This window comes from Glycine soja, chromosome 11, assembly GCF_004193775.1.
Source record: "Glycine soja cultivar W05 chromosome 11, ASM419377v2, whole genome shotgun sequence".
Lineage (NCBI taxonomy): Eukaryota > Viridiplantae > Streptophyta > Magnoliopsida > Fabales > Fabaceae > Glycine > Glycine soja.
This window is the reverse complement of record NC_041012.1, coordinates 3,728,359-3,743,007: the sequence shown is the minus strand read 5'-3', so window position 1 is coordinate 3,743,007 and position 14,649 is coordinate 3,728,359. Positions and strand designations below refer to the sequence as shown.

At 29.7% G+C, this 14,649-nt stretch overlaps 1 protein-coding gene and 1 long non-coding RNA gene across 3 annotated transcripts; both read right to left on the bottom strand.

Moving 5' to 3' along the window:
• Positions 1-6,193: 6,193 nt before the first annotated feature.
• Positions 6,194-7,478, bottom strand: LOC114377218 (LOB domain-containing protein 38-like). The gene is made up of 2 exons (XM_028335643.1): positions 7,142-7,478; positions 6,194-7,041 (listed from the first exon to the last, which is right to left on the bottom strand). Exons 1-2 carry the CDS (start codon positions 7,323-7,325, stop codon positions 6,503-6,505), a joined length of 723 nt encoding a protein of 240 aa, XP_028191444.1. The 5' UTR covers positions 7,326-7,478; the 3' UTR covers positions 6,194-6,502.
• A 3,671-nt stretch (positions 7,479-11,149) lies between these two features.
• Positions 11,150-14,649, bottom strand: LOC114375560. 2 transcript variants are annotated; one of them, XR_003658786.1, is made up of 3 exons: positions 14,548-14,649; positions 12,724-13,007; positions 11,150-11,580 (listed from the first exon to the last, which is right to left on the bottom strand). It is a non-coding gene; the product is annotated as an uncharacterized LOC114375560 (long non-coding RNA). The 2 variants fall into 2 exon arrangements; XR_003658785.1 differs by lacking the exon at positions 11,150-11,580 and having other exon boundaries at positions 12,591-13,007.

Sequence of the window (14,649 nt, the reverse complement as noted above, 5' to 3'; positions counted from 1 at the left end):
CTTTGGATTAAATATTAGTTTCATAACTAACCTAAAAAATTTAATTGTAATGGTTACAAAAGTTTATGTTAGTTTTTTTTTTTCTTGGATTTTTTTATTATAATAATATGCATTTTCCCATAAGATAATCATGCTCAAAATATGAGAGACAAAATTCACCTTTATGGGGTTTAAGGCCTAAACGTTTAAGACTTCAACTACATCATTAATTAAGCTAAAATAATATCTTGTATTAATTATTTATTACAAAATATCTAATTATTTCTCTAAGTTCAATAAACAGTGGTGAAATACATTAGTGTCGTACACTTCTTGAGGATCTAACTTTGTCTCCCACGAAGAATATTTTAGAAACTTTACTCCTCACATGTATAGTCAATAAAAATTTAAATAATTTTTTTTATTAAAAAGATAATGTTAATAGAAATTCTAGAAAAGCATATAAATTTATTGTTAGTGACTGTGTTTATTAATTCAGTAAAAGAAACTATCTTTATTATTTTTTAATTCTTCTAAATTATTATTTGAGTTTTATAAAAATGGATTGAAGGGAGAGTAAAGATTTATATTCTATACATCAAATACATATTTTTATTAAGGTTATCTTTTGTAAAACTAGCTGAAAAAGTAATGAAAAATTTTAAGTTAATTTATTAAATAAAAAATATTTTGTAAAATTAGTTGTCGAAGTGAGTAAAAATGATAAAATGACATATTTAAAAGGAATAATGAGAAAATTAAATAAATATCTTAAAGATAAAAATGAAATAAAATATAAAAAATATAAGTTAAAAACTAAATGTTTTAAAAACGTTAATTTTTAAAAAATAATAAAAATTACTTAAAAATTTATTTACCAACTAATAAATAAAGGTAGTAACTACTTGAAATAAGTGCCCAACATAACCTAAGTTTTAAATTTGTATTATATCTTTTAATGAAAAGTGTTTTATTACAGTTAACAATATTTGTAATATGATAAAGTTAATTTTTTGAAAGAAATTATTTTCATGTAAAAGTCTGAAACTCCAAATTTAATTTGAAAAATTAATCTTAAAAAAAAATTGAAAAAATAATCATGTAAAGTAAAACTTGTATTGAAAAGTTATGGTATGTTTTTGAGAAGGAAAGAAAGAAAATGGGAAGAGGGGAAAAAAAACTACAAGCAAAAGAGTCGAGTGGGTTGAGTTAGGAAAACATTTTTATTAGGAGGCCGGAGCTAGAGAGAAGGATATTTAACTTGAGCCAGAAGATATCTTTTTGTTCAATAGCGAGACTGCATCCGCACCAAGAAGCTTGGAATTTGTCGTGTTCGCCAAAATTAATTGTTGAAAGGGAACGTTGGTGAAATCCGCGTCACAGCTTTGCTCTCTTTGTCCTCCTTCGAATAATTTTGCTTGCCACATCCACTTTTCATATTCCATGTTTTTGTCCACGTGCCAGCCCCATATATGCACCTATTCTTTATTCTCTTCCTCGTTTGAGAAGACACCAGATTTTTTTTCCCATTCTTTCTACAATAATATCCTTACGTATTTGTGTGACTGTGTCTGCTACTCTCTTTAATTTAACTTTTTTTTTCGATAGCCACCTAAGTCATTATTAGTGTCTGTTTGGATTGTCATTCCAGATATATTAAAATTTGTTTACATTTTCTAAAACTAAAAATGGAGTTTTTTTTTTGTTACAATCAATTTTAAATCGAAGTGATTTATATTTTAATGTTTCTGTTAAAAGCAAATTAAAAATAAAACTTCGTATAAAAAAATTATGCATCGAAATTTTACTCAGAATTGATTTAACTTAATCAGTTTTCCATTCAAAATCAATTGTTCAATATTTTTCTGATGAGTACCATTTATTCAATATATTATACTTCTAAACTATTGAATATTGATCTAAAATCATGTTAGATGTTTAAATATGACTCTAAATGACCATTCTAAACATGTAACAATTCATTCTATTACATTGACTAACATGAAAAAGGTCAACATTAACATCGACATCACATTGTCCAAATATACTATAGGCAACAACTAAAACATTAACAGCAACATAACATTCATAAGCATTATCTAGATTAAATAAAAATTATAAAATAATATTATAACCATTTTTATGCTTAAAATATCAGTTTACCATGTGTTAAAATTATCTGACAATTATTTTGTACCTTGACTGTTTTTATTAATTATTCATCGTTATGTTGCTTTGTAATTATCCTTTTGATTTTTCGGTTATTTTTTGAGTCCTACAAAAATTTAAATCTAAATATAATTGGTAACTTGGAGTTTGATTCAACTTTCTTAGAATTTCCTTTTTAGACTTGCACACAACTTTTCACGAATCGTCAAAAATAATACACACATATACATGTAGTGACGATATTAATTATGTCAAAACTAAAGGTGTACAACCTACAACCTTTTAGCCTCTAAAAATGACAAAAATTGTTTCCTTCCTTCCATTTTTTATCATTTGTATCTCTTGGGAAATAGAGAGATGGAAGTTAATTCTTCTTTAAAAAAAACGATACGACTTTTAAATGGAGAAGTGTTTTTTAAAGTAGAAAAGTGATTGAAAAGTGAGATCATGAAGGTTTTAGAGAAGTGATATTTTCTTTAAAAAAACAGTGGAGAGGACGAGAATTTTTTTTTGTTAATAATAGTGAAATACAAAAAATAGTAAAAGCTCTAGATTAACAGCCATTTGGTCATAGTGAAAAGGACAGATTGTTTCATGATTTTTCAGACGTCGGCAATGGTAAGTTTTTTTTTTTTAGTAATTACCACAAGTAAGATAGATGTTTGGGTGTGTTTGCTTTGTCCGTTGAGGTGTGGTGACATGAAGTCCAATGCACATTCATCCTAAAAAAAAAAGAAGTGTAATATTTACTGGAAACGAAGGTTGAACTTAAATGTATGGTAACATCCACAATTCAAATAGAACTTAATTGTTTATTGTTTTGGTGAGTCTTAGAGACATGTTTGGTGAGCCTTTGAAATTTATTTTACCTAAACTTTTTAAATAAAAAAGTAGATGTTAATTGAAATGCTTAGACCACATTGTGAGATATATTTTGACTATTTTTTTATTTGACTAAAATATTATTTTGGTATATTATATTTTCATATTTTTCTTTTATTTTAGTCCTTTGTAGATGAATCCAAATTGGTTATTTAATCTTTTCTAATGAAAAAAATATCCTCTGATCTATTAAACGATCACACGACATTAAATTTATCAGTATTATTTAATTATATTTTTGGTGATTCAAAATTATAAAAAATTAATCGTTTGAAGTATTTCAATATGCAATATTCACTTTGTTCATTTTTATAAAAAATTATTTTGAAATTTTCATGTCTTTTTTTATAAGACTTTTCTAATTATTTTTTAATTAAAATACCGTGAATTATTATAGTTCATAAATAATAAATTTTATAAATGATCTTATTCTCTATGAGGATTGTAGAATGAAAGAATTTAATTTTAAAAATTAAAACTCTACTATCACTATTATTTCTCTCCATACATTGATTATTTAAGGGAATAATTTTAAAAAAAAACATAATAATTGTAGTCAAAATTAATATTAATTCCTTAAATTAACTAATTATTAATAAACATAAATTAGTCAACAACATTTTTTTTATAAAAAGGATAAAGAGACTAAAGAGTATTAAACATCTTAATTGGATTTGGGTATAACAAATTTTGAAGATATTAAACTATGGAAAGTGAAATTATGAAAATTTTAAAAGAGTAAATATAAATGCTCTGAAAGTGAATAGTGTGAAGCACATGATGTCATAAATGGGTGTAGATTAGGTGTGGTGGTGTTGGTGAGAAAGAAAGAGAGTAAATTTTCCAACGTAGGAGGAGACGAGGCTAGGTGAGGCGCATGGAGAGTGGATAGAATTTGAGTTGGAATGACATTACCTTACCTTACCCGTTGAACATGTTATGTACCTCATTGCTTGATGGGGTCCATGCCAAATGCGGCGAGACGCAGCATTGCATCAAAATTAATAAAGCCATTTGCGCTACACTTGCTTTCCTTTCCATTCTTATTATTGGATTATCTGCTATTTAGCAAAATATTGTAATTTGAGTGGTTTTGTGGTCAAGTGGCTCCCACTAGCTCCCCCATTCTGGACTTGGATGACAAACAAAACAAAAGCTAGAAAGATATTTAATTTAAATCAAATTGAAACAAAAAAAAAAGTAAAAATGTCTCATACTACAAATAAGGCAAAGAATATAAAAAGAAAGTAAAATTTGAAATTGTTGTAAATATTAAAAGTTACTAGCTTAGAAGTAATTAAAAAACAAAATGTGAAAGATAACTACAAAAGAAACATCAATGCAAATGTCTCGTTTTAATAATATTTTATTATTATTATTAGTAAGAAATATTTATTAGTTTTGTTAATCACTAATTTTTGTCAAAAAAATTTACTTGATTATTTTTTGTGAAATCTATTCTTTTCATCATATTTTTTCATCTCAAGATTCATTTAAGAGATTAAATTTAATATCACTCAAATCAATGAATCATTCTTATCTAATTTAATTTGATTGTTTCTCTTTTGGGTTTCTTCATGACCCAATTAGTAAAAAAATAAAATAATAGAGATGAATTCAAAAATAAAATTTAAAAGTTGATATATTTTTAATCAAGTTTTTAATGAATTACATTTATAAATACTCAAGTTCAAGATATTTATAATAAAATATGTGAATAAATCGATACATGATTATTTCAAATTAAGTTCAAGACACCATATTATATATAATTTTAAGCAATCCAATAATAAAAAAACGAACCTAAATAACTGTCTTAATACAAGTAACTCATCAAAAAACGAGAGGTAAAAATGCTCTAATATATTATGATATTATTTATTTCTCGATTTTTGTTCACTTCTTATTTATGTCATGGTTCTTAAAAAAAATAGACAAAATTATTGTATAAATAGAATTTCTGTTAAACTTAAACTTGTAAGAATTGGACAACACATGAAGAGGACCAAAACTAGAGACTGACGCGAGCCGTGGTCTTTGGCTATGTCTAGGGTAAAGGCAAACGAACAAGGACAAAAAGCAATCAGCAGTTTTATTTGTAGCTCCTCGATTCCTACTCTGTCATTGTAAATTTGTACGTCTCCTTGCATACTCCAAAAGCCACCTAACAAACAAGCTATGCTTCTTTCTCTTTCCCACCCTTTCCCTTCTTTTACTGATTAATTTATTCGTTACTTATCGCTGGATAAACACATAAATCCAAATACTACATTTTTCTATTTTCTCGTTTCTGCGCAGCAGCAACAAGTGCAATTTTTATCATACTCCCCCTCATCGAAGGCGGGGGCTGGAGTCCTAAGATGATTCCAAAACAAAAAGATATCAGTGTTGACTGCACACTTACATGTAAATGCGAGTTCTAAGACTAATTTCAACTGTTCACAAAGTCTATGATTCTTCAAAAAATATCCTTACCAATAAAGTTTTCTTTTTCCGCTGTCCATAAAGTTTTTGAAACTTCAAACTAATACTATATCTTTGCCTTCTCAAACCTCGAACATTTTACACATTTTATTATCTCAGCATTTTTCTTGTATTCTTAATATTAGTCAAACCTGCTGCTTTGAATGATCATTCCAGTCCTCCTAAATAAGTAAAATATATGCATAAGGCTTTCATTAATGGCTTATATCATAATTAAGAATTCGATTTGAAAGTGTTCAAATAAATTATGCGGAAGGAATTTGACTCTAAATTATATTATCACAAGCTATCAGATCCTGACATTTTGAACTGCAGATGCTTGTTTATTTATTTTATACATAAAAAAGCCCAAAACTAAATGGATGCAAAAGCAATTCAATATTGTACTACGTTGAAGGCTTGAATGAATGGCAGGTAAATTCTTACTGAGTCTGAGTCATCAGACCGCTCCCACATGCCGTTTAATAATGGATCGGGTCAAATTCTTTAATTAAGGGCGTAGCTGGTAAAACCATACGCTAATAAATCAAAAGCTGAATATTCATCATCCTTATTAACTCTACTAATTCGTTCAAATTAAGCTCCTATTGTATAAAATTTTACCAATCACCACTAAAACTGTATTCAAACATGTATCGGTTAGATAAATTTCATGTCCCAATTTTTACTCTAGTAAAAATATCGATGAAAATAGAAGAACTATGTATTTAGTTATTTAATATTCATCATTCATGTCCAGTCCCACCATCATAACATGTTTGATAGATCAAAAGGAAAAAAAAATTTATCACCGACTAACCCTCATCTTTCTCTCCCTGTCTAGAAAGAACAACAGAGAGAAAAATCCTGTGCCGCTATTCTTACAAAATCTCACCGGATTCAATTCCGGGAAAACCTCTTTCTCAAAATAAAGCGTTTTTTTAAAAAAAAAGGCAAAAAGACGCGTCAGCGAGAACCCTCAAACACGAAACTTAGAGAAAGAGAACTCTCAAATGAAAAGGTTCAGCACTTTCCGGTCTCCGTCGGGAGCGTAGTGATCTCCGATCCCGCTCTCCAAACACGCTGTCGTCGTCCCGGACTCCTCGGAGTTCATCGACGGAGATCCCGGCCAGCGAATTTCCTGCCGGCAGCCGAAGTTCGCCGCGTTCTGCAGAAAACTCGGCGTCAGCCGGAGATTGAGATCCGTCGTCGCCGTCTGAAGCTTGGCGAGCTCTTCAAATCGCTTGCGTTTACCGCCGGAACTACCCTTATCGGACCTCGAACCCGGGAACCGGAAATTCGGGTTCGGATCTCGGACTCTCCACTTGTCGGTACAGGTAACTTCTCCTTCGGAGGCGTCATCGGTGGTGGGAGTGGGAGCGTCTAGGCCGAGAAGCTCCGGCATGGGCCTGACGGTGCCGCCACGGAGCACCGTCTCAACCGCCGCCTGGCACACGTGCCAGTTTCCGGTCCACAAAAGTCCCACAGCACCGTTGACAGGGTTCACTGTTCTTCCACACGCTTCGAACAACAGAGATTGAAACAGAGCTGCATAAAGGAAAGAAAAAAATATGAGAGATGAAAAAAAAACGAAAGAGTGATGAAACTGAGGTGAGGTTAAAAGTTGAAAAGTAAAGAAATTAATTACCGGGCCTTTGGGGTTCGGGGACGTTAGAAATGAAGGACATGAGGTCGGCACGACCGAAGAATTTGGCAACGAAGACAGTGGCATGGCCTTGTGCTTCGGGCGTATCGATCCACTGTAGACACGGCCGCAGAATACAAGACTCGCTGCAACCCTTTCGAAGGACGCGGCACCCGTTGCAACTCATGCCTCTTTGGGGAAAGAAAAAAATAACCTCGAGTTAGGAGAGTGTGTGGTTTGTGTTTTGTTGTGGTTCTACCCTCACATGAAAGAGATTGAGAGAGAGAAGAAAAACGGGGAAAGGAAGACGGAGAAACGGAGAATGGAACTTGAGGGGATGTGCATTTGGGGTATAAATAAACGTTAACGGGACGGGAGGGTTGGGTTGGGTTGGGTTGAGAGTTAACTAGGGTTAGGTTAGTTGAGAGTTGAGAGTTGAGAGCGAGAGTGAGAGTGTCTGTCTGCGTGCGCTAGTTGCCTCTTTTCTGTTGTATGTATGGAAGGGTGAGATTCCAAGGACTTGGGCGTGAGCGGCTCCGTGTCTCCGCGGATGGATGTTCCTCCACCGTTGGATTCAGATATTGATGAGTGCCTGTCCTTTTCACCTCATGAACGATACTCTTACTTGCGTTTCGTTTCCTCCATGCAACTCTTCCTAATTTTTCTTGCCTTTTTTAATTTAGACGATAATAATGCTTCTACATTTTACTAATATTTATATCCTTTTTAATTACCAGAAGGAAAAAACTAAAATAAAGAAGAGGACTACAGAGTGTGCTCTCTTTTTGGCACTTTGGAGGTAGAATATTTGTTCGGGGTAGTTTAAATTTTCGGTAAAAATTTACGGACTAAGCTGTTGAATAGTTATGTGTAATAATTCTGGTGTTTAAGTATTTGTAGAAAATGATGATAATTAGATATAGAATGAACATGTATTTATTAGTTCGGCGTTTCTCGTGTAATGAATGTGAAATATATTTACATGAGTTTTCGTGATTTTTGGATGCTTGTCGATAATTATCACATTAATTTAATATCTCTGATTATATGGGGAAAGTATTCAATGACTATTTTTTTATTTGATTTTTATAAAATTATCATTTTTTAAATTTTATATATAATTTTTTTATTGTTATTTTACTTTTGTTCTTGTAATATATTTATTTTTTATTTTAGTCCTTATAATATTTTGTTGATTTTGAATTAGTTTTTTTTAATTTTTTTATAATGTCTAAAAACAAATGAATTACATATTACAAGGAAAAAATGAATTTATTACTAGGACTAAAATAAAATAACAATGATCAAAACAAAAAAAATAATAAGTTGTTAGTTCAAATATTATTATATTTGAACTCATCGAGTACGATCTCTAGTTGAAACCTCGTAGTGAATATTAGATGTTGAAGTCTCGTAGTGGATATGAGATGTAGGTCACTAATTTGTGCTCCAAATGTTGTAGTCAAGGACACGCCCAGGATATTGACAAACAACTAAAGTTTGAGTTTTAGGTTTATCTACATTTACTATTAATTTTTTAAAATAAAAAAGGTTACGCAAATTGCCTATAAGCAGTGGCGGATATAGAGGGGGACAGGTAGGGTCCTAGTCCCCCCTCCCTTGGTACTTAGTTTTTTTTAGAGGACTCTTGCTACTTATTATATACACGTATATTTTTAAGATAGTTAGTCTAAAATTAATTTTATATGATGTAAAATAGTGATGGTTAAATTAAATAGTATAAAAGTGTAAAAATTTAGTTATGTTTATTGTTATTACCACAATGATTAAGATGATAACTAATGTAAAATTATATAAAATTAATGGTGTGTTTGTTTTTATCATACTAAGAGTTAAAATTGTTAATGTTTAAAATATAAATTTATTTTAATTTTGTATAAAAATAATAAATATTTTTAAAAATTATTATTTATTAACATTCAAAATACTACAAAGGAAGAAAAAAAATAATTCCCTCTAAAAGATTTCCGGACCCGTTTGGCTGACCTCACATATTACTTTTTTTGAATGTAAAAAAGTTTTAATTTTCAATTTAGATCTCACGTTATGTTGGGTCAACCCTGAATGCAGTTGGGTTGGATTGGATTCGTGCCTTGGAGAGTTATGGTGCCTGATTTGGATCATAAACTTGGTTATGAGTAGATCATCTATGCAATTGATTCAGTATAAACCGATCAACTCAGCATAAAACTGATGAAAACTCGATTGCCCAGCTCACCAGTCCTTGTATTATTTGAATTTTGAAACGTGAACGCACTTACTATTCTTCACTTCGTTTACACTTGCGCAAAATAAACAATGATCTTTTTGAGGGAAAGAATTAAAAAATTGATTTACGGTATTTTTTATTCATTAACTAAGAAATTGCTAAATAATTAATGATATTTTTTTATAAATATAGTAAATAATTTAAAAGTTTTCTATTAAAAATTAAGATAATTTTTCAAAAGATATCCTACAAAAAATAGATAAAGTATATACTAGTGATTTCGTGCTTAAATAAAATGCAATGAAATTACCAAACGGGCTTCGTAAACTAGTGGCTATTTTACCAATGACCATTGAATGGCGTGCACATGTACGAGTTTTGTAAAGAAATAATTCCGCAAGGGGTGTGAGGTGCTAACGTGGGAAATGGGAATAAAAAAACAGTTGTAAAATGGAGAGGACAATAGATGTAATATTTAAGGCATTAATTATTGAGGGTTTGGTGTAAGATCAGGAAACACAAGCTTTGTTAGCGTAGCAGTTTAGACATTTAAATTACATGAAAGTCAAATTATTTTTAGTTTCTATTCTCCCCAACAAGCAGCACACAGATTTTGCATCAACTTGTCCCTCTGTTTTATAAATGCCAACCGCGCTATGCTTCATTGCTTCTCTCTCTCTCTCTCTCTCTTAATCAAGAGATTCGTTTTTACAGCACAGTTAAATGCCCAAAAGAACATCGATCCTTTCCGTGTATATACCATTAAATTCCCAAAAAAAAAATAATGGTGAAAATAAAAAATAATTCTTAAAGAGTTATGACTAAAATGATCCTTTCTCTCTGTGTATATTACTTGTGTTGACTAATATAGACACATCGTAGGGATAATAATAGAGCGGATTGGAAACAGATTTTATCCTTCACAATATATATTACTGAATATTCATGTTTACTTTTCCGAATTCATTTTTTTTAGAGGAAACATTTCCGCATTCATTAATTGATAGGAAAAGTAGACATGAATATTCAGTAAGCCTTGCTAAACAAGGTCAGGTTTTACCAGGTAGTTTAGCTATTATGTGTGCAAAGTTGTTATAAATTTCATAATACCTACGTTTCAGTCTTACAAATGATTATAAAAAAAAAACAAGGTTAGGTTTTAATCTTATTTTATGTAAAAAATATTGAGAATTCAATATAACTAATTATTAATTTGTTGGTGAGTGTATCAATTTTATCACAAATTGTAAAGATTAAAATGAAAATCTAAGTGTCGAATCTAAAGAGACTTTGGTTGTACAAGTGATGCAAAACTAATTATTAAGCAATGAGAAGAAGTAAGAAAAAAAAAAGATAAGGAATTTGAGGTATAAAATTTGGGGTAAGGCAAATAAAAAGATAACAAGTAAGATAAATAAATAATAATTTAAATGCAATGTTGAGGCCAAGCATGTCAAACTACTTGTAATGCAATGATAATAATTTTTCTATTTAATGAAATATTTGTTTTCACTCACATCTACTAAGACATTATCTTTTATTTCTGGCATAAACAGTCTAGTTTATTTATCATTTTTTTCCAAATTTCTTTGCAGGGATAAAAGTAACAAATCGAATTAAGATAAAAGATGCAAAAATTGGACAAAACAAATATCAATCTATTTCTAACAATTAATTTATTTAGATACCCTTCCTCAGTTCTCTAGAAAATAATCATGTTTCAATGCATTACCCTCTAAACATTATATGGATGATCAGACCATAATAAACACAAAAGCACATAGAAGAATAATAGAAACAGAATTGCATTAAATAGATAATAGACTACAAGAGTTTGACGTGTCAGACTCTCAACAAATGGATTTTAGTCTCTCATAGTCATGAGAGACTTTACACTTCAAAAACTAATATGGATGAAAAAATGGACTCGATGACTGGAAGAAAGAAAGAGAGGAATAACTAAAGAAGAAGGATTTCCCCTAAGGAATAGGCTCAGGCTCTCTAAGACTCAGTGTGTCTTTTTCTTCTGCTTCCTAGTGGATCTTCTCGCACTAAGTTTGAACTTGCTCGCTAAGTGAAGGTGCACGTTAAGCTTCGATTGCGCGCTAATCGAGTTGTCTCGTTCTTCTAATTTTTCTTCAAGGGTTTTTTCTTCTAGTTTTTACATAAGTTTTCTTTCAAAACTCTTGAAATCTTTTTATTTTGACTTTTGCTAATAAAAAATTACAAAAATATTAATTTCTTCATTATTTCATTAAGAACAATAATAAAGTGAAAAAATTTTAATCATTATCAATTAAAATTGACTATAAAATTAATTCAGATTTCGTAATTATCAGTAATATTATATTTTCCCCTATTTTATAGTAAATATTAAATATAAAATTTTCAATTAATGTCTTAAAAATATAAAACATATTAAATACTTTATTTATTTAGTAAGGAGTAGGACTAGTAGAAAGAAAATATGGGACGATTTATAACATTCTACAGAAAAAAGTATTTTATTATATTTGACCGAAGAGAATTTTGAAACAAATAGAAAGAGAAAGTGTTACTTTCAAAAGCAAAAATGTAAAAAAAAAAAAAACAAAAAAAATTATCATGCATGGTTACACAAGTGTGACAATCAATATTAATAGAACCATTACACCCATGCACTTGGTATAAGTATGAACAAATTATTATATGTAGAGTTTTTAAGTGAACTTCAGATTGCAAACACCAGCAAGTATTTTTGTTGTTATTTTTTTAGATAACAAAATTTAATTAATTAAGAATTTTTTTAATGCTAACTTAAAAAATATTTTTATTCTTAATATTATTTACAAAATCTTTTAAAATAAAATTATACTTATATTAAATAATAAATTAAATTTTTTAATATTAATTTGATTTATAGTACTGCTAACATCTACTCTTGTATCATGGGAATAAATTATCTTTAAAAATAGTAATTTAATTTTTAGTGAAATTTTTGAATAGTCTACCATTTGAGAAATGTAAATAATTATTAAAAAAAAATATTACATTTTAAAATAAATATATACAAAATTTTAAACAACCTTAAAAACTAACTTATTTTTTTTTAACTATCTTCATATATTAAAATATAATTTAATCTAATTTTACCCTGCTTGCACCAAATGAAAAAGATAGTGTAATACTACTTATTGCTTGCCTACGTATGTGTTTGGATTGGCAGTGAGTTGATTCACATGATTTTTTAAAGTAACAAACAAATAAAATGGTGACTTCAATGTATAAGAACTTATCATCAAACCAAAACCGAACACACACTGTATCTATATATATAGTGAGTTCAAAATAATATAAACTGAACTGGTCATCATACTTATCCTGTTAGATCGGAGATAGATTGGAAAGCTGCGTATCAAACTTTGCTTTGGCTTCAAATTCCTCGTCGTCTCCTTTTGCAGGTCCCAGATCGACTCACTGGCACTACCATTAGCATTAAGCCGCAAATCTTTATAACAAAACAAAACCATTTCAATTTGCAAGTTCGTACAGTCACCATCTTCTCCACGCCTAATTGCCAAATGCACCCTCAAAAGTCAGAATCTGTGGTCGTGACCAAACTTAGATGCCACCGGCCACCAACTCGCTGTTCCACCACAACTGTTGTATTTTTTCAAGAGTAAACGTGGAAGGAAATTATGTTAAACTATACGGTAAATTTTGTATGAGAACTTTTAAGTAAGTAGTTCTTTAAATAAATATTTTTTAATTATTTGACTCTCAGATTAATTTATGACGTTTTTAAAAATTCTAGAGGTTCACTTAAAAATATTATATGATCAAAAATTTAATTAAAACATTAGTTTAGAGATCTATATAAAAATTTTAAATAATTTAGAATCTTAATAAATCTTTAAGCAAAATACATAAATACCCTCTAAATTTTGGACATATTACACGTGAATCTCTTCCGTATTTGACCCTTACAGAAACATATATTATTTTGGAATTCCAGTCACACTAATATCCCTTCTCCAGTTGTTAATTCTGTTTAACTAAAATAGTCACGTGTTAATCATATGGTTTTGTAAGAGAATTTTATGATAAAAATACTTATGTCTTATCCCCACTAACAGTTTAAATCATATATTTTATGGGGTTTTAATGTTTTTGTTGGTTTTTATTTGATTCATGTTGACCAAATTGATTTCTTCATTCCCTTGTTCGATTTTTTCATACGTTTGTAAGTTATTGATCATAAGTCATGAGTTTCATTTGTTTTTGTACTAAAGGTTTTACAATTTGACATAAATCACATTTTGTCTCATAGTTAGTAGAAGCTAAACACCATCATGGCATGGAGAAATCTACTTTTTAATCCAAACATATGCATAGGGTGGTCGTCGAAATCCTAACTGGCAAAGATGGTGGTCATTGAATCCAAGAGAGAACTCAAATCCTAGCAGAAAAACTTTAGGAGTTTCAAATTTGGGGGTTTTAGAAGATTTAAGGGAGCAACAAAATGAGAGATTTCAGAATTATGAATAATATTTTTAATCTTTTACAAATACACTAATAACATTAATTGACGGATTTGGTCAGAAAATGCAAAAGAAATGCATTTTAAGAGAAAAGATGCACGTGTAATATGTACAAACGTACAAACTTCAGGAAATATTTATGTAATTTGCTCTAAATATTTTTATTTTTGATTAAAAGTTTTGGGGGCTTATTTATAATTTAAAATTTTATAACAATGCCTTCAATTAGCACGTGAATTATTTATACCTTTGGATTTTCTCTCTCTCTCCCTCTGGTGATTTTTTTTTCAACAACTTTACCAAAAAAAATGTGGAGATACTACCAATCAAAGTTTATCAACAAGCTTCTAAATTGGAGTATCTTGTGGCAGTTAATTGAATTATTTGTGTTGGTATCTCTCTCTCTCTGTCTCAAGCAATGGTAAAATTATGCTGTGCATCCATCCATCATCCATGCGCCCCAAATTTTTAAGGAGCATAGTAAAATACTAAAATACAAAATGATTGATAATAGAAATAATTAATTGTTTTGAGAATAAAAATATTTTTAATATCTCCTAACTACAGTACTAAATAATTGAAATTGCCAATGAGATCATAAATTCTCGTAATAATGAGTGTGAGAATAAAATTCACGTTCAAGGTGCCTCGAAACGTACCGTTCTTCCTTGGCCATCAATGCAAAGTGAGTCCGTTGCTATGGGTGAAAAAGAGAGAGAATGAGGCGGCACTTATAAACTTGAAGCATGAAATGAACATGT